General features: G+C 42.7%; 1 protein-coding gene across 2 annotated transcripts in view; it reads right to left on the bottom strand.

The window, feature by feature from the left end:
* suds3 (SDS3 homolog, SIN3A corepressor complex component) overlaps positions 1-20,742 on the bottom strand; it is an 84,244-nt gene that overhangs the window by 16,390 nt on the left and 47,112 nt on the right. For both annotated transcript variants that reach the window (XM_038791282.1, XM_038791292.1), the window contains exons 4-8: positions 15,038-15,109; positions 12,916-12,935; positions 8,732-8,888; positions 8,304-8,399; positions 3,526-3,587 (exon numbers count right to left, since the gene is read on the bottom strand). In XM_038791282.1, coding sequence (XP_038647210.1) covers positions 3,526-3,587; positions 8,304-8,399; positions 8,732-8,888; positions 12,916-12,935; positions 15,038-15,109 — 407 coding nt within the window. The remainder of the gene's footprint in view (positions 1-3,525; positions 3,588-8,303; positions 8,400-8,731; positions 8,889-12,915; positions 12,936-15,037; positions 15,110-20,742) is intronic.

Raw genomic sequence — 20,742 nt, 5'->3', positions numbered from 1 at the left:
TTTCACTTTAAAAGAGCTAGGCCAGTCTGAGGACTGACCACACTCTGGGAAAATGCAAAGTGCGGCATCACAATGAAACGGGCAAGAGATTGGTTGGGGAGTATTTCTTTCAACTCTCTACCAAACTTTGGAACTATATTAGCAATTGGAAGGTTTAATTTGTAGTACGGTTTACTAGCAATATTAAAGCTTCTTAGTAGTAGTGTTTATCATTTCTAAATTGATTAAAAATAAATAAATTAACACATAATATAAAGATAGCAGGGCAGATGATGTGTTGTGTCTGCAGTATGTGGGGCTCATGGATGCCTGTGTGATCCATAGCAAACAGATCTCCAGTAAGTGTCTGCATCTTGAGGAACGTCAGCTCAGAGTTAATGTGCTGAAGTCTGAGTTGCATACACTAAAATGGATCAGGGAGGGGGGGGGGGGGAAGTTACCTGGACACTTTTTTTAAGAAGGCAATCAGACCCTTTAAGTTAGGGTCTTCTGATATGGTCAGTGATGAAGGACATGGGGCTGTGCCTGCAGAGGTACTCGGTGGCAGAGGATAAGTCCTTGCAATTATCCATCAAGGTTCTTGCAGCTTGTATGGATGAGGGCATGAACTGCAAGATGTGTGAGCGATATGAAAATAGAAAATGCTAGAAAAACTGTCTAGCAGCATCTGTGGAGACAGAAACACAGTTAACATTTCAAGTCCAATGTGAGTCTTGGTTGAAACTGGGAACTCAGTTCTGAAGAAGTGTCATATTGGGTTCGAAATGTTAACTTTGTTCCTCTCTTCACAAATGCTGCCAGAGCTGTTGAGTTTTTCCATCACTTTATCTCCAATTTCAGATCCCCAGCAAAAGCAATAATTTGCTTTCATATTAAGGTGAATGAGCAAACTGACCTTGGCACTGTAGTACAGAAAGCTATTCAAATGGGGAAAGTATAAAGGAAGGTAATAGTAGCTGGGGACAGTATAGTCAGGAAGAAAGACACCGTTCTCTGTAGCCGAGGGCAAGAATCCAGAAGACTAAGTATGTAATAGTAGCTGGGGATAGTATAGTCAGGGAGATAGACACCGTTCTGTGTAGCCAAGGTCAAGAATCTAGAACACTGTGTTGCCTTCCCAGGACCAGGTTCAGGGTATCTGCGTGGAACGGAACAGGAACTTGCAGTGGGAGGGGAGGATCCAGTTGTGGTCCACATAAGTACCAATGGCATATGTAGGACTAGGAAAGCAGTTCTGCTTAGAGACTATGAACAGCCAGAGACCAAATTAAAAAGAACCACAAAGGTAATGATCTCTGGTTTGTCACCGGAGCCACAAACTAATTAGCATAGGGAAAATAAGATTAGAGAGTTCAACATGTGGCTCAAAGACTGGTGTGGGAGAAATGGGTTTCAATTCATGGGGCATTGGCACAGGTACGGAGGAAAGTGAGAACTGTGCCATTGGGACACTCTTCAGCTGAACTGTCTGAGACCAGTGTTCTGGCAAACTGTGTAACTATGGATTAGGAGGGCTTTAAACTAAATAGTGGGGGAAGGGATGTGAAGTGAGATATGATAAATTTTTAAAAAATAAATTTGGAGTACCCAATTCATTTTTTAACAATTAGCGCAGCACGGTAGCATGGTGATTAGCACAATGGCTTCACAGCGCCAGGGTCCCAGAATCGATTCCCATCTTGGGGTCACTGTCTGTGCGGAGTCTGCACGTTCTCCCAGTGTCTGCGTGGCTTTCCTCCAGGTGCTCCAGTTTCCTCCCACAGTCCAAAGATGTGCAGGGGTAGGTGGATTGGCTATGCTAAATTGCCCTTAGTGTCCAAAAAGGTATGGTGGGGTTACAGGGATAGGGTGGAAGTGTGGGATAGGGTGGAGGTGCGGGCTTAGGTAGGATGTTCTTTCCAAGGGCTGGTGCTGACTCGATGGGCCGAATGGCCTCCTTCTGCTCTGTAATCCTGTGAATTAAAGGGCAATTTAGCATGGCCAATCAACCTACCCTGCACAGCTTTGGGTTGTGGGGGGTGACGCCCATGCAGACATGGGGAGAATGTGCAAACTCCACATGGACAGTGACCTGGGTTGAGATCGAACCCAGATCCTCGGCGCCGCGAGACAGCAGTGCTAACCACTGTGTCAACGTGTCACCCAGGAAGATATGATAAATTAACAGAAAACAGGATAATAGAGGATAGCAATTCAGTGAATGATTACCAGAGTACGGCAGGAAGAAGAAAATACACCACAATTATATGTAGATTAGTGATAGGTCAGAAGACTGGACAGATTTTTTAAAATAGCAAATAAAGACCAACAAAAAAAATCAAGTATTTGTGAGCGAGAAAGCCAGCTAGAAATATTAAAACAGATAATAAGAGTTTCTGCAAGTATTTTAAAGGAAAAGAGTGACTAAAGTGAGTGCTGGGAGAACCTGGGGAATTAATAATGGAAAACGTGGAAATGACTAAGCATTGAATAGGTATTTTGTATCTGTCTTCAGAAGACTTTAAAAACTTTCCAAAGATACTTAAAATGAACAGGTGAAAGGGAAGGAAGAACTTAAAAACAATCAAGGAAAAGGTACAAGAAAAACTATTAAACCTAAAGTCTGACAAGCCCCCAGGACCTGATGCCCTGCATCTTAGGGTCTGAAATTAAATGGTTACAGAGATAGTAGAGGCATTCGTTATAATCCTCTTAAGGTTCAGCAGATTTTGTTAGAGTCCCAGCAGCTTGGAAAATAGCAAATATAACACCCTTATTCAAGAAAGAAGGGAAGCAGACAACAGGAAACGATAGGTCAGTTAGTCTATCGCAGAATCACAGGAGGTTGCAGCACAGGAGGCCGTTTGGCCCATCTTGCCCATTCCAGTCTGAGGACACCGGGGTGCCCCTTCTAATCCCACCTTCCTGCACCCGATCCATAACCATGCAGCATAGAGCACTTAAAGTGCAGATCCAGTTACTTTTTTTCTTAAAAAAGAGTTTAGGATCTCTGCCTCCTCCACCATCTTGGGCACCGAATTCCAGACATGTCACAGGGGAAGTGCTACAATTCATTATTAAGAGGGTTATAGTAGGATACTTAGAAAATCATACCGGAATCAGGCAGAGTCACCATGGTTTAAAAATAAAATCATGATCAACCATCAGTACAAATAGAATCATAAATAACTTGACCACTACCTGGTGCCTAGAACATTGGCCCTTGCCTCCTAAGGAAGACGTTTATCATTGGAAGGTGAAAGGATCATCTTATACACGGGCCAGCTTGTATATAAGTATTCATGGCAGAAAGAATAGAACAATGCTCATTTAAAAAAATATAGAACACTTCTTTCTTATATCTTTTCTACTTTGCATAGTTTTACACGTTAATGTAACAGGCCTAACTCTCTTTCAGAGTTTATATAGATTCCATCGAGCAGCACATTAGTGCGGAAAATGTCCTATGCACCTAACAATCTTTTATTAGGAAAAAGTGAAACCAATCATTTAGTCCCTTTATTTCCAATGTGCCCAGTAAATCACCTTGTTAAGAGTTCGTAGATCCTCCATAATCTGTTCATCTGTTAACAAATAATTTAACTGCGGTATTGCTGGTTAAGGAGAACACAAAAGATGCTTCCCTCAGCCTTGGATGAATATATTGCAATAGAATAAATTTAAAAGATACTCTGTGATCATTTGACGAAGTAATATAATTTGTTTTGTTTTCTTTCATGTGGGTTCTGAATCAGTGGGTAGAATGTTCACTTCTGAGCTTTGGGCTTAAATCCCATTCCAAGACTTAGGAACAACAATTTAGGTTGATACTCCACAGCAGTATTGAGGAAGTGTGACACTGTCAAAGGTGCTGTCTTTCAATTGAGACATTAAATTGAGGCCCTAACTCCTACCTCAGCTGAGACAGATTCCTTGGCATGCTTTTGAAGAGCAAGGGCGATATTCAGTGTCCTGACAATATTTACCCCTCAATCACCATCACAAAAACAAATTATCTGCCTGATCACTTTGCTTTTAGTGGGAGTTTGCTGTATTAAAATCAGCTGCCAAGCTTCCTAAATTTCAATAATGACAACACTTCAAAAAAATGTATTTTGTTGACAGTAAATGCTCTTGGACATTCAGTTGTTGTGAGAAGCCAGTACGGACGAGATGCACCAAACAGCCACCTTCAGTACTATTATAATTCTATTCCAATTCCTTTTTACGTATTGTTTTTCCCACTTGTCAAGTCACTACACATAATTCCCAGCCCGCCCCTGTTTTAGCCAGTCATAAGGTGGCTAGACTGAGTTCCAGGTTCCAGAGAGGTGTTCAGGACTGACAGGTTTGTATATGGTTATACCAGGGACCCGGGTTCGATTCCTGGCTCGAGTCATTTTTCGTGCGGAGTCTGCACATTCTCTCGGTGTCTGCGTAGGTTCCTTCGGGTGCTCCAGTTTCCTCCCACAAGACCCGAAAGACGTGCTTGATAGGTGAATTGGACATTCTGAATTCTCCCTCAGTGTACCCGAACAGGCACTGGGGTGTGGCGACTAAGGGATTTTCACAGTAACCTTATTGCAGTGTTAATGTAAGCCTACTTGTGACACTAATAAAGATTATTTTAAACCAGGCTTGTCCAACCTCCTTGCTCGGGATGGGGCAACTTGCATATGTTTCGCACTCAATTAAATGAAATGAAATGAAACTCGCTTATTGTCACAAGTAGGCTTCAAATGAAGTTATTGTGAAAAGCCCCTAGTTGCCACATTCCGGCACCTGTTCGGGGAGGCTGGTACGGGAATTGAACCGTGCTGCTGGCCTGCCTTGGTCTGCTTTCAAAGACAGCGATTTAGCCCTGTGCTAAACCAGCCACTAGAGGCCAAAGCTCAAGAGGCCAAAGAGGAAATTTCGGAAAGATAAGATTTAATATGGCAATAAAGAGAATTGTTTTTTAAAAGTTGGGATTTTAAGGGAAGAATTGCCGCGCAAAGGTAGAGCAAACCGGAGACACACACACCACCCGCACCCCCAGCAGCCCTCAGTTCTGAACATGCAACAGCACCACCAATTCCTCCCCTCCAAGCTCTGAACGCATGCACACACTCTCACTCTCTCTCGTTCAATCCCTCCTCAACTGCATGCTGGTGTAAGTATATTTGCCAGCAGTTCCTACCATGTCTCACTGAACTTGCTATTCCACTCTAAGCTCCCCAGCCGTAAACTGATATGAAAAATTTACCCAGTAACTGATGGCATTTTGCTCGTCCACTCACATGCTGATTTCACCGTGCTTGTCTGCTGAAACACTCACCAGTGGCTGCCTATCAGCAACCAATGCGTGGAGAAACAAGTCAGTAATTGGCTGAGCAGACTCTGAGCATTTTGTTAATTCTTTCTGGGAAGTTTTGAAGTTGACAGTTACCTACACTTGGGGGACCGGTTCCTGGAGAATGAAGTGTCCACTTAAGGAGCAAAGTAAAGCATACCCTGGCAGCTGGGTTTCGTTGTTGTGAAATGGGGGCATCTTGTTGGTTTGAGTTGCCTACTGAAATAGTGTTTAGGTAATGTTGCTTTGAGTTTATTTCTTACAGTAAAAACATTTTAAAACTTTAAAAATATTGTCATGTGACTCCTTCAGTCATTCACTGGGAGTTCAAATTTCTTTTCAAAAGTTATGTCTCTATGCGGATCGTAATATTATTGAGATCTTTGTTTCAGCAAATTCACATCAAGACATTCTTATCCATTTTAAGTTTTAAGAACACACTGAAATATTATTTATCTCTAAATTCAGTGTACTCAATTCATTTTTTTCCAATTAAGGGGCAATTTAGCGCGGGGGTGAAACCCACGCAAACACGGAGAATGTGCAAACTCTGCACGGACAGTGACCCGGAGCTGGGATCGAACCTGGGACCTCGGCACCGTGAGGCAACAATGCTAACCACTGCGCCAGCATGCTGCCCTACACTCTGAAATATTAAAGATACTTTTTCAATACAAACCAAGAGAAGTGCGCAGCAGGGCAGGATCACTGTGAAGCAGACCGAAGAGTGTGAAGCAGGTCAGTATCACAGTGATCCAGACCAGGTGGAGTGTGAAGCAGATCAGTATCACAAGGAAGCAGACCAGGAGGAGTGTGAAGCAGGTCAGTATCACAGTGAAGCAGACCAGGAGAAGTGTGAAGCAGATCAGTATCACAAGGAAGCAGACCAGGAGAAGTGTGAAGCAGATCAGTATCACAAGGAAGCAGACCAGGAGGTATGAAGCAGGTCAGTATCACAAGGAAGCAGACCAGGAGAAGTATGAAGCAGGTCAGTATCACAAGGAAGCAGACCAGGAGAAGTGTGAAGCAGATCAGTATCACAAGGAAGCAGACCAGGAGAAGTATGAAGCAGGTCAGTATCACAAGGAAGCAGACCAGGAGAAGTGTGAAGCAGATCAGTATCACAAGGAAGCAGACCAGGAGAAGTGTGAAGCAGATCAGTATCACAAGGAAGCAGACCAGGAGAAGTGTGAAGCAGATCAGTATCACAAGGAAGCAGACCAGGAGAAGTGTGAAGCAGGTCAGTATCACAGAGATGCAGACCGGGAGGAGTGCGAAGCAGAATTACCAAATTGCGAGAGAGAGAAACAAAATCAAGTATGACATTACCATAAGTCTAATAGTTAATTGGATGGGGAGTATTGTAGCTTTGTTTCCTTTCCTCCAAAGTTAAGAAGCTAATCTAAAGAACTGGGAAACTAACATGTTCTTTTTTTTGATAATACAGGTTAAGTAACACATTTCAATTAACATTCCTATATTTGGTGACAGCAGAAGAGGAGAAATAATATGAATTTTTATATACTCAAGTGGTAAATCTAGATGGAGAAACGGAAGGCCACTCCAGTGCCTTGAGTGCACGCCTTTTCCATGTGACAACTCAAGGACGTTTCCTGTGTTTTGGATAACTGCATGTTCAGGTAGTGTCGTTAGCTGCAGATAAATGAGCTCCGGTTTCAGATCTTGAGTATCGACTGGCATTGCGGCGACATACCAGCAAGATTGAGAGTTTTGTGGGTAGTACATTCATAGACGTGGTCAGCCCACGTCGAGTGTATGTAGGGAGAGAGGGAATGAGTGACAGCAAGTAGTCAAGAAGAAATAGATAGTTCAAGAAGAATGGATAGTGCAAGAAGCCGCTGAGTACAACGCACTCTCCAACCTGTGTTCAGTTCTGAGTGCAGCTAGAGCCAAATCCACGGCACCACAGCTGGCACGAAGAAGACTGCAAAAGAAATAGTGATTGGAGATTCAATAGTTAGGGAGAGAGAGAGAGATGAGTGAGATTCATATGTGGCTGGAGGGATGATGCAGAAGGGAAGGCATAAGATTCTTGGGCCATTGGGATTAGTTCTGGGGAAGTTGGGGCAGGTCAGATGGGTTGCACCAGAATAGAGCCAGGACCAATTTTTTATTACACAAGAGGCCACAAAAGAGAGATTCTGGTTTGGATTAATACACCTGAAAGTTTATCCTAAAATTAACGAGTTAAATGTAGCTCAATTCCATTTTCTATCCTTTTGTGGCATGGTAGCACTGTGGTTAGCATTGTTACTAAACAATACCAGGTCCCGGGTTCGATTCCCGCTTGGGTCACTGTTTGTGCGGAGTCTGCATGTTCTCCCTGTGTCTGCGTGGGTTTCCTCCCACAAGTTCTGAAAGATATGCTGTTAGGTGAATTGGACATTCTGAATTCTCCCTGTGTACCCGAACAGGGGCTGGAGTATGACGACTCGGGGATTTTCACATGTAAGCCTACTTGTGACAATGATAAAGATCATTATTTATAAGTCATGATTTAAAAATTTTAAAAGGTTACTCTGATCCAACAAATAATGCATGCTATTTTAACAGAAACTTAAAACTTTTCAAACCTCACTTTGCAGTGGGCTGACCACAATCAGCAAAGCAAATATACTTTAAAATCTGTCATTTGCTTTTCATCCAAGCGGAAATACAATATTCACAAATATTTTTCAAACCATGAAGGTATTAGGATTAGGACCCAATACTGCATAAAAAAGATTTTCAAAAGCATTTGATGTAAAAAAAAAGTAAAAATAGCTCTGGCATTCTTTGCCATTTTGATTTGTTTACTTTGATTTTTAAAAAGATTTTAAAGAACGGGTTTCAAAAAACTGAAACGTTGAAGCTTTGAATTTTAGGATGCAACAAACACGTTTGTAAGAATTTAAAAATACCAACTATCCTTAATTTCACAACAAACCAATAGCGATTAGACCAGTATGTACTTCATTTAATAAAAGGATATCAGGTGCGGGTTTTCTTCTTTTGTCTGGAATTGGAACAGGATCATTAGGTCTCCTCCTCAACTTCCTGGTCATAATTGGCTTAACCTCCATTGAATCTGCAATAGTAAACAGATGTATTGTGGTTGGCTTTAAGAGCTAACTGCTAATCTACAGCACAACAAATGTAAAGCAATCCAATTTGTACTGTATGCATAGTTTGCAATATTGCAACAAAATTCTTAATGCCTCAAAGAATTTCATAAATCTCTTCCTGCAAAAAATACAAGTAAATTCCATGATAAATACATTAAGTTTCTAGCCAATAGATTATTTTAAAAGTTAATTCACTGCTCAATCAATTCATTCTGGTCAAAATACAAAACAACTTGCTGACAATTCATCTTTCCTTGGAACATTGCAAAGGATGTTTAATTTTTCTATGACACACCTCCAGTGAGTTCCATTGTTAGTCTCTCGTTTTCAATCATCTTTTTCTTTTCTTCTAATTCAGCAATCAGATTCTCTTTCAACTCAATCTTTTTATCTTCAAATTCCTTCACTGCTGCCTTTTTCTCTTTAATATAATTTCTTTCCACTTGTTCTGTCTGGAACAAAGAAAATAATACTGGTGACTCGTTGCTATGGCTTTGAAAGAAAGAAATCAGTAAGGACAGAATCAGTCAATCAAAACCTTTAGAGGTCTTCCTGCAAGTTTTGTGTGTGCGAATCAAGAGAAAATAACAAAATATTTAGGCTACAAGATCTCAGTCTTTGATAGATGATCAAAAGCACAAAAATGAAATGAATCATAAAATTGCCAAAGTAGCGCAAAAGAGGGGACAGCCATGCTGAAATAAAACTCTTTTCATTGACTGAACTTGAGATCATCATTCTTTGAATAGATTTATACCTGTATCTTGCATCAAAAAATGCACTGGTGCTATAAAGGGCGAGCAGACATGTTGAGTGATTTGAATTGCAGTGCACAGCAAAAAGAACTCAGCTACAGATACTACTCAAATGTGCCGCAATACTTCCAAAAATGAGAAAGAGCAAGATACAATTTATTGTACAATTAACATACTTAGTAGTCATGTAAAAAAGAGAGGGGGGCAAGAGTTCCTAGAGTACGATCAGAAATATTTTCAACAGCGGTGTTTCCAGTCCAATGCGAAAGGAGGTGCTACTTGACCTGGTTCTTGGAAATGAAGGGGATCTAGTGCATCAAGTCTTAGTTGAAGAACATTTCGGGGAGAGTGATTATTGAATCATAAGGTTTAGGCTAACTATGAAAATGGCAAACAACAATCCAGAGTAAGAATAATTAACTGGGGGAAAGTCAATTACAATCGGATAAGAATGAATCTGGGTCAGGAATTGGAGATTGGAGTAACTGAACAAAGGGCTGCCCTTAAATAAGAAAATGTTCAAGTAGAGTCCAGGTATATATATATATATATATATATATATATATATATACACACACATAAAGAGAAAAGGTAGGGCCAACAATACCAGAGCTCCCTGGATGACAAGAGGTAGAGATTAAGATGAAGTAAAAGTATGCTTATGACAGATAAGAGGTGAATAATACACACGAAAACCAAGTTGAATGTAGACACTTCTGCAGGGAAACAAAAAAACAAATAAGAGGAGCAAAGAGGAAGTATGAACAGAGACTGACAGCCAACATAAAAAAGTCCCAAAGTCTTTGATAGGTAAATAGCAACAGCGGGGTAAAAAGAGGAATGGGCTGAATAGGGACCAAAAGAGAGGATTTATGCATGGAGACAGGGTGCATAACTGAGGTATTGTACGTTTTTACCAAGGAAGGTGCTCTCCAGATCAGTGAATGTGGAAGTAATTAATATGCGAGAAGTATTTTAAAATAATGAGGTATTGGATAGGCTGCCTATGCTTAAAAAGGAACCAGGACCGTATAAGACCCATCCAAGGATATTGGGGAAAGTGAAAATAGAAATTGCTGAAACACCAGTCATAATTCATAATTTTCCAGCCTTCCTTAGAATAAGGAGTGGTGCCAAAGGACTGGAGAATTACTAATACACAGTCTTGTTAAAAAAAGGATGCATTGCACATTCTCCCCGTGCCTGCGTGGGCCTCAGCCCCACAACCCAAAGATGTGCAGGGGTCGGCGGATTGGCCACGCTAAATTGCCCTTTAATTGGAAAAAAGAATTGGGTTGTCTAAATTTATTTATTTATTTTTTAAAACTGCTCTTCCTGATTATATATTAATGACTTGAACCTTGGTGGACAGTACACAATTTCAAAAGGGCACAGACAAGTTGAAGTAATGGGAGACAACGGCAGTTGAAGTTCAATGTAGAGGAGGGTATAATACAAGAACAAGATTATGCTGAACTTGTATAAAAGACTGGTTTGGCCCAGACTGAAATATTGTGCCCAATTCTGGGTGTTGCACCTTCAGAAAGATGAAGGCATTAGAGTGAAGAAATGATTCTCAAGAATACGCCAAGGATGAGGAACTTCAGTTACGAGGATTAGTTGGGACTGTTTTATTGGAGTAGAGAAGGCCGAGAGATTTGATAGTGCTATTCAAAAACAGGAGGGGTCAGGACATAGATAGTGAGATACTGTTCCAACTCATGAATGGATTGAGAATGCGAGAGCATAGATTTAAGATAATTGGCAAAACAAGCAATGATGACACAAAGAAAATTATTTTCATGCAGCGAGTGGTTAGGATCTAGAATGCATTGTCTGGGTGTGGTGGAGGCAGGTTCAAAGAAGAACAATACAGCACAGGAACAGGCCCTTCGACCCTCGAAGCCTGTACCGGCCATTATACCAACCTTGGCCAAAACCCGAAAGAACAAAGAATACAGAACAGGAACATGCTTTCAATCAAAGCATTTAAAAGGGAATTTGCTTGATATCTCAAAAGGAAGAACATGCAGCATTATGGGGTTACGGCAGTGAATGACACTACACGGATTGCTGATTTAGAGGGCAGTGCAGACACAATGGGGCAAATAGAACATAGAACATACAGTGCAGAAGGAAGTCATTCGACCCACCGAGTCTGTACCAACCCACCTAAGCCCTCACTTCCACCCTATCCTGGTAACCCAATAAACCCACCTAATCTTTTTGGACACTAAGGGCAATTTAGCATGTCCAATCCACCGAACCTGCAAGTCTTTGCACTGTGGGAGGAAACCGGAGCACCCGAAGGAAACCCATGCAGACACGAGGAGAACGTGCAGACTCCGCACAGACAGTGACCCAGCGAGGAATCGAACTGGGACCCTGGTGCTGTGAAGCCACAGTGCTAGCCTCTTGTGCTGCCCAAACGGCCACCCTTCTGCACTGTAACAATTCTGTTATTCTGTGCTAACAATTATTTGCTGTTGTTGCATTTCCTTTTTCAAATACAAAAACCAATTTTAACTATGATGTAAGGGTCAAGTTATTGCAAACGTAATGCCAATCGCTTGATTACCATCTTGTAGTACTGGTTTCTGAAATAGCATCTATTGCAAAGATTGAAATCTATCATTTAGACCATGGCTTCATTTATTTTCCAAATGTGTCGATGCCTGTGATCGAGTATTAATATAATGCATATTTTCTTTATTTAAAAAATGATTTGTAAAGGTGGAAAGAATTACAACGCCTCTGAATCCTATAAAACAATTCAAGTGTTTCACCAATAGTTAAACTAAAAGGGTCCATTAGATTATATTTCATCAGTATCTGGAAAATTTGTATTGAGGAAACAACATGACAGTTAACCTTTCCCCAACACTAGCAGAAATATGGGAGCAGATTCGCTAGCATGTATCTAGTCCAAATAAGCTATTGATTCAAAATACTTCAATTAAACAAATTGATTACTCAATTATTTTTATCTTTTATCCTTTTCCTTGCATCAACGACATGCCCTATTCTTCTGCTGACCGAGACAATGATCCATTTTCCAGCCATGTCCAAATCTATTCTGGATTCAACAGTTTCCCTGAGGAAGTCTGATCTTTTACACTGAATCATAGAATTTACAGTGCAGAAGGAGGCCATACGGCCTATCGCGTCTGCTTCGGCCCTTGGAAAGAGCACCCTACTTAGCCCCACAACTCCACCCGTAACAGAGTAACTCCACCCCGTGCAATTAGAATTTTAGAAAATTGGGAACTTACCCTTTCAAAAGTTGTAAGGAAAGTCCCATATCTACATGTTGGATTGCTTTAGCTTTATGACATTGTGAACAGCATTTACTCACAGCTTTTAACACAAACCCGGTGTTTTTAAATCCTGCCATGCCATTGCCACTAAAGTTGTAAGTAGTCTGTCGCTGACCTCCACCAATGCTCTTTGTTTATTTCCTGATGGTCATCCAAAGCCTAATAAATGTTCTTCTAATACATGTTCTTTTCCTCACAGTGGAGATCAAAATCTTCACTCATAACTCAGCAACTGAGCAATCTTCCAAAGAAATCAAACTTATAATCCTTCAAGTTGTACTACACTTGGATCCTTCCAAACAGAACATGTGGCATCAATATAAAGGACAATCTTAATGTTTTATTCCATTACCATGAGGTTTTAAGAGAATTCAGTTTGGTAAATATAAAAAAGGAAGGTCACTCACCTCCAGTTGCAGAAATAGCTCTGGGAAAAGAAAGGGAAAAAATTGTATTCATGATATGCACTGCTCATGCCGTTGGTATCTCCTAATACTGCAAAAGTAATTCCAATACTTTCTAACTTCACAAAGAACATCCAAAAAAAATTGGACCATAATTTGCTGTCAAGTTAACAGGGAGGGTAATGTGTACACAAATACTGCAGTAACTGCAGGTGAGAAGCGAACACGCAGTTAAAGGCAGAAATACAAACATTTCTGATTGAGTTGCATTGCTCTGTTAGATGCTTTTTCTTTTCATTGGCTCATGGAATGTGGGCGTCGCTGGATGGGTCAGCATTTATTGCCCATTTAAGAGTCAATAACACTGTTGTTATCGATCTGGAGTCACATTTAGAACATACAGTGCAGGAGGCCATTCGACCCATCGAGTCTGCACCGACCCACTTAAGCCCTCACTTCCACCCTATCCCCGTAACCCAATAACCCCATCTAACCTTTTTGGTCACTAAGGGCAATTTATCATGGTCAATCCACCTAACCTGCACATCTTTGGACTGTGGGAGGAAACCGGATCACCCGGAGCAAACCCACGCAGACACAGGGAGAACGTGCAGACTCTGCACAGACAGTGGCCCAGCAGGGAATCAAACCTGGGACCCTGGCGCTGTGAAGCCACAGTGCTATCCACTTGTGCTACCCCGACCCGATTTAGGCCAGACCAGATAAGGACTTCAGTGAACCAGATGGCTTTTTACGATGATTTTCAATTCCAGATTTTTATTGAATTTAAATTTCACCATCTAGTGGGATTTGAACCTGGGTCCCTAGATCATGACTCTGGGTCTCCGGATTACTGGACCAGCGACAATACCACTACGCAACTGCCTCATGTAAAAGGAATCTCACCCACTGCCTCATCACTGAAATGCACTGACTGCCTTGTAGTTGTTGTGTTTACAGTGATAATAGAAACTAAATCAGCCACAGAAAGGTTCTGTTGTCCATTTGGTAATAAGCATTAATTATTACCTTGCAACAGAATCTCTGGCACATGCAATGGTGGCACAGTGGCTTCATTAAATGTTTTTAAAGTAAAGATAGATAGTTTTTTGAAGAATAAAGGGATTAAGGGTTATGGTGTTCGGGCCGGAAAGTGGAGCTGAGTCCACAAAAGATCAGCCATGATCTCATTGAATGGCGGAGCAGGCTCGAGGGGCCAGATGGCCTACTCCTGCTCCTAGTTCCTATGTTCACAGCACCAGAGACCTGGGTTCAATTCCGGCCTTAGGTGACTGTCTGTGTGGCGTTTGCACTTTCTCCCTGTGTCTCCGTGGGTCTCCTCCGGGTGCTCCGGTTTCCTCCCACGTGCCAAGGATTTGCAGATTCGATGGATTGGTCATGCTAAAATAGCCCTTTAGTGTCCAAAGATGCAGATTGGGTGGGGTGCTCTTTCAGAGAGTCAGTGCAGACTCGATGGGCTGAATGACCTCCTGCTGCACTAAGAATTGAATGTGGACTCTCATTTCTTCAGTTTAATAACAGTTGCAGATCTTTAAAAATGTTTTTTTACTTTCCTTTCTGCTTCCTTTATCTATCTCAAACCAGTTTCTTCTTTCTACACCTGATTTGGTATGAATTCACTCTCTCTTTTACACTTCCTTCTCAATCCATGCTCAGTTCACAATCCTTCAATCTGAGTGGTATGGGGATACACTGTATTTGCCCTATTCACTTATGCGCCCGAGACACCTGCTTGCCCTCACTGCGCCATTTTCAGCACCTTCCCATGCAAAAATTGAAACTTAAATGTGCATGGATAAGTCCAACAAAATTAAATTATTGCCTATATGCTTTTCCTTTGATGTGATTTTATTAAAATCATGTTAAGCACAACAGGTCTCGACTTTGAGCTAATGCCTTTTCTTGGAGGAATACTGTGAGATTATGAACTGCTTGCAAGCCGCTTCGGTCAATATAAAATACAAATCAAAACTTCAAGGCAGAAAAAATACATTTGTTGTGGTGGACGTTGGCCACATCGACTATCAGGAACTGCAACAGAGAAAATTGTTGAAACAAACAAAAAACATGGTCAACTTAACGCAGAGGCAATTCAAGAACTGACCTGCATTTCTTATTCTTTCTTTGTACTGCTGATCTAGTTTCTTCATCCGTTTCTGATATTCCTGCAATGTACCTACATTACCACATGATAGAAATAGCTAGTCAAGGATTAATTGATGTTTTAATACATGACATGGAGCATTCCTTTGTAATTCATCACTTGAGCAAACAATTGTTTTCCCTTCTTTATTGTTTCATAGGGTGTGTGCATCATTGGCGATTCCAACATTTGTTGCCCTAATTGCCCTTGAACTGAATAGCTTTCTAGGCTAAATTAAAAGTCAACCACATTGCTGTTGGTTGGGAGTTCCATGGATCAAGTGAGGGTGGCAGATTTCCTTCAGATGGATTTTTACAACAATCAATCAGAGAGTAGCTTTGAATTCCAGATTTATTAACTGAATTTTAATTGTAACAGCTGCCTTGGTGGGGTTTGAACCCACACCCCCAGAGAATTAGCCCGGGCTCTCTGGATTACTGGTTCAGCGGCGACCATCTCCCTCATGATGCTATCTGTCATTAAGCATCATCACCCAATGCTTGCAACACAAGAACAGTGGAGGAAAACCCAATACAAATACAGGAGTGGAACATAGGATCAGAATCACACATTTCATATAACTAACAAGACATTCTGGCATAACCCTAATGGACCATTTCTTTGTAACCCAGTTCAACCTATTTTGATTCATAGATTCATAGAATACACAGTGCAGAAGGAGGCCATTCAGCCCATCGGGTCTGCACCGCCTCTTGGAAAGAGCACCCTTCCCAACCGCACACCTCCACCCTATCCCCATAACCCAGTAACCTCACCCAACACTAAGGGCAATTTAGCATGGCCAATCCACCTAACCTGCACGTCTTTGGACTGTGGGAGGAAACGGGAGCACCCGGAGGAAACCCACGCACGCAAGGGGAGAACATGCAGACTCCGCACAGACAGTGACCCAAGCCGGGACCCTGGAGCTGTGAAGCAACTGTGCTAACCACCATGCTACCATGTCACCAGGTGAAGCGGGGAAACTAAGGATCGGGTATTCAATTCTTTCCTTCATTATCTGAGCCCCAAATCTGCATTCCAGTCCCCATTCCAGTTTCCTTCTTCCCCAACTCGAGTGCTACAGGCTGCAATTTATCCTCCAATTCAAGTTTAGAGCAATAGTTTCTGCTTTCCTCAACCAACTGTTTCCTGCATTTATGTAATGGAGATATTTTAGCACCATATATTTCTGGTACAGAGCCATTCAACTGTAGAATTCAAGAAATAAAAGGGATTTTTCTGTCACTTTGCAAGCTGGATAAAGAGGTCTCCATTTCACCTGATGCTGACCCTCATTATCATGTGTATCCCACGTTTTAAGTTGTAAACCGACTTGCTGCATTGAAAGTTGATTAACTGCCAAGTGGTTTCAAGGGAAAATTTGTATCTATTATGATGCAAGTTATTTGGGACAGTCAGGGGGTGTTCATTTTTGGGGTGTCTTTTTGTACAGGTTTCACTGCATGTTAGGAATAACCAAATTATTTGAATGCCGGACAGAACTTTGAATAAAATGTACCACTATAATATAATAATAATCTTTATTGTCACAAGTATTGTCACAACCCGGCAATGATGTTACTGCAAAAAGCCCCTAGTCACCACATTCCTGCCCCTGTTCAGGTACTCTGAGGGAGAATTCAGAATGTCCACTTCACCTAGCAAGCACGTCTTTCGGGATTTGTGGGAGGAAACCGGAGCACCCGGAGGAAACCCACGCAGACATGGTGAGAACGTGCAGACACTACACAGATAGCGCTCCAAGCCGGGAATCGAATGAGGGTCCCTGGAGCTGTGATGCGACAATGCTAACCACTGTGCTAATGCAACCAGTTTTACAACTCCAGCTTTTAAAAGTCTGAGTGCAGCACTATGAATATTGGACAGTTACACTGTTTTTTTCCTCCTGGGTTCTCATCAGATATGATGCATTTCAGATACTGGGTGATGCAAGTCACATTTCTTGCTTGCAAGAATGAGTTAGCATTTATACAATGCCTTACATTTCTCAGGCCATGACAAACGAACACCACCACCAGGTTACCAAGCTACTCACCATCCTGACCATATCGCCATTCCTTTACAGTCCATTCCTTCAGTCGCTGGGTCAAAATCCTGGAACACCCTCCCTAACACCACTGTGGGTGCACCTGCACCACAGAACTGCAGCAGTTCAAAAAGGCAGCTCACCACCACCTTCTCAAGAGCAATTAGGGATTGGGAATAAATGCTGGTCTAGCCAGCGAGGCCCACATCCCATCAAACATTTATTTATTTTTTTAAATGCACTTCACATACAGTGAACTAATACTTAATTTCAGTCACTGTTGTGTGAGCAACATGCCAACCACTTTGTACACAGGAAATTCACAAAAACAGCAATGAAACCCCCCCCCCCCCCACAAGTCAGTGGAATTTCCCAGTTTTTTTCTGATTTGTCCTTGGGTTTTTCTATGGCTTTGTTATTGCTGGTGAAGGATATTAGCCATTATTGGTGTAACACCTTCCCCTTTACCTCTTCCATCCTCACTGTCCAACACCCAAAACACTTCTTTCAGGTGCAACAGCTATTCACTGGCACTTCTTTCAATGTTGCCTACTATATTGGCTGCTCATTACGAGGCAGGGGTGCCCGCTGTCGCCGCTGCTGTTTGCGCTGGCCATAGAGCCATTGGCAATGGCTCTCAAGGGGTCGGCAGAGTGGCAGGGATAATGAGGGGGCAGAGGGAGCATCGGGTGTCGCTCTATGCCGATGACCTCTTGCTGTATGTTTCGGATCCGTTGGAGAGTACGGAAAGGATTATGGGCCTGCTGGGGAGGTTTGGAGGGTTCTCGGGGTACAAGCTGAATAACGTAGGAAAAAGCGAGGTATTCCCGGTGAATGAGCTGGGACAGTAGGTTTAAGTATTCAGGTAGCGAGGGAATGGACGGGGCTCCATAAGTAGAACTTAACAAAGCTGGTGGAGGAGGCCAGGGACAATCGTTAGAGGTGGGATACACTGCACTTAACATTGGTGGGGAGGGTCCAAGTGGTGAAAATTAATATTCTGCCGAGGTTCTTGTTCATCTTTCAGGCTCTCCAGATCTTTATACCAAAGGCATTTTTTCGGAAAGTGGACACAATCATCTCTGACTTTGTATGAGGGCAGCACGGTGGTGCAGTGGGTGAGCCCTGAAGCCTAACGGCGCCAAGGTCCCACGTTCGATCCCGGCTCTGGGTTACTGTCCATGTGGAGTTTGCACATTCCCCCCGTGTTTGCGTGGGTTTTGCCCCCATAACCCAAAGAAGTGCAGGCTAGGTGGATTGGACTCACTAAATTGCCCCTTAATTGGAAAAAAAATGAATTGGGTACTCTAAATTTATTTTTAAAAAGATTTTAAAAAAAATCTCTGACTTTGTATGGGCGGGGAAGACCCTGCTGCAGAGGCAGAGGCAGCAGGGGGGGTTGCGTTACCGAACTTGCTTCATTATTATTAGGCGGCGAATGTGGACAAGGTGCGGCGGTGGTGGGAAGAAGAAGGGGTAGAGGGGGCTAGGATGGAGGAAGAATCTTGTAAGGGATCTAGTTTGAGGGCTATGGTGGCGGCAGCATTGCCAATGGCTCCGAGTAGATATTTGGGGAGCCCAGTGATGCAGTCGATGGTGAAGATATGGAATCAGCTGAGGCGGCATTTTAGGGTGGAAGGGATGTCGATGCTAACGCCGCAATGCGAGAATCATGGGTTTGAGCTGGGGGGGGGGGGGGGGGGGGGGGGGGGGGGGAGAGAGAGCTCAGGGAGAGGGTAGAGCTGCCGAGGGGTAGTGAGTTCAGGTATCTACAGGTTAGGGACTTTGCACGAAAGGTCTGGGAAGTGGTTCCCGAGATTGCCGGAATACACCCTGCTGGAGCGACTGCTGCTTCCGGATGTGGAAGGGGAGGGGAAAATTGGGGATATATACAAGTGGCTGGGGGAGCAGGGAGGCGAGCGGGTGGTGAAGATCAAGGAGAAATGGGAAGCAGAGTTGGGAATGGAGATCAATTGGGGAGTATGGAGTGAGGCACTGCAAAGGCTCAACAGGACCACCTCTTGTGCAAGGATGAGTCTGATACAGTTTAAGGTGCTGCACAGGGTGCATATGACTCGGGCGAGAATGAGTGGGTTCTTTCAAGGGGTAGCAGATGAGTATGAGAGGTGTGGACGGAGGCCAGCGAATCACGCGCACATATTTTGGGGTTGCGAAAAATTGGGAAGATTCTGGGCAGGAGTGTTTGCGGTCTTAACCAGGATAGTGGAGGAGGTGGTGGACCTGGACCCTACCCTTTGGTGGCGATATTTGGGGTTTCTGAGAAGCCGGAGCTCATGGAGAGGAGGAAGGCCGATGTCATGGCCTTCGCCTCTCTGATTGCACGGCAACTAATTTTGCTGGAATGGCGGTCGGCATCGTCACCGGGGGTAGCAGCATGGTTGGGTGACCTGTATGACTGCTTGCGGTTAGAGAAGATAAAGCATGAGTTAAGGGGCTCAGCAGGGGAGTTTGAGAAAAGGTGGGGGATGTTTGTCACCGTGTTTGAGGAGCTGCTCGTCGCAGGGGGCTGGCTGATGGGGTGAGGGGGCGGTGAAAAAGAAGAAAAATCTGTACAAACTATTGCTGACTGTTGGGAAGTATGTTTCCCGGGGTGTTTATTTGCTGTAACCTACTTTGATACAAGTTTGTAATAAAATGCGTTTAAAAAAAAAATATATATATATATGTAATTTGCTGCTCATAATGCAGTCTCTTCTCCATTGTGGAGGGTAAACACTAACTGCGCGACAGCTATGGCAGAACATCTGCACAAGAATGACCCCAACCTTCCTGTCACTTGCTATTTCAATTCACCACCATGCTCTCATGCCCACATTTATATCTTCGACCTGCTACTATGGTCCGATGAAGTCCAACAGAAGCTGGAGGACCATCACATCTTTTAATTAGGCATTTTACAGCCTTCTGCACTTAATATTGAGTTCAACAACTGTTTTGTGATGCAGAACAAGGCCAGCAGTGATAGTTCAATTCCCGCACCAACTGAGAATTCTGAATTCTCCCTCTGTGTACCCGAACAGGTGCCGGAACGTGGCGCCGAGGGGCTTTTCACAGTATCTTCATTGCGGTGTTAATGTAAGCCTACTTGAGACAATAAATATTATTTATTTATTTTATGTATTTCAGACCATGAACTCTGTCCTCCATTTTGATTTGGTTTCAAATCTTTCTCTCTCCAGAGATGCTGCCAGACTTGCTGAGCTTTTCCAGCATTCTGTACTTTATTTCAATTATCCTGTTCTACCCACAATTACTGCCTCCTGCTATTCTTCCCACTTTTCTTTCACCCAACGAATATCCATTCCAATTTAATCTTAGTGATTTTAATAGGTGGAGGCAGCAAATGATGAAATAAAGAATGGGCATTTACACAGCATTTTTCCCAACCTCAAGACATTCAAAGTGCTTTACAGCAAAGGATACTTTTTATAGTGCAATTACTGTTGTGATGTACTGGTGCACTGAACTTTTCATAAACAATAATGAGATAATAGCTAAATAACCTAATCCAATGTTGGACTGGCCCAGAGAGAGGACCCCAGCTTTCTTCCAAATTAAAAGTTGCCATAGTCCCCGAGGACCATGTTGCTGTCAT

Source organism: Scyliorhinus canicula, chromosome 1 (genome assembly GCF_902713615.1).
Source record: "Scyliorhinus canicula chromosome 1, sScyCan1.1, whole genome shotgun sequence".
NCBI lineage: Eukaryota > Metazoa > Chordata > Chondrichthyes > Carcharhiniformes > Scyliorhinidae > Scyliorhinus > Scyliorhinus canicula.
This window is presented reverse-complemented; position numbering and strand designations above follow the sequence as displayed.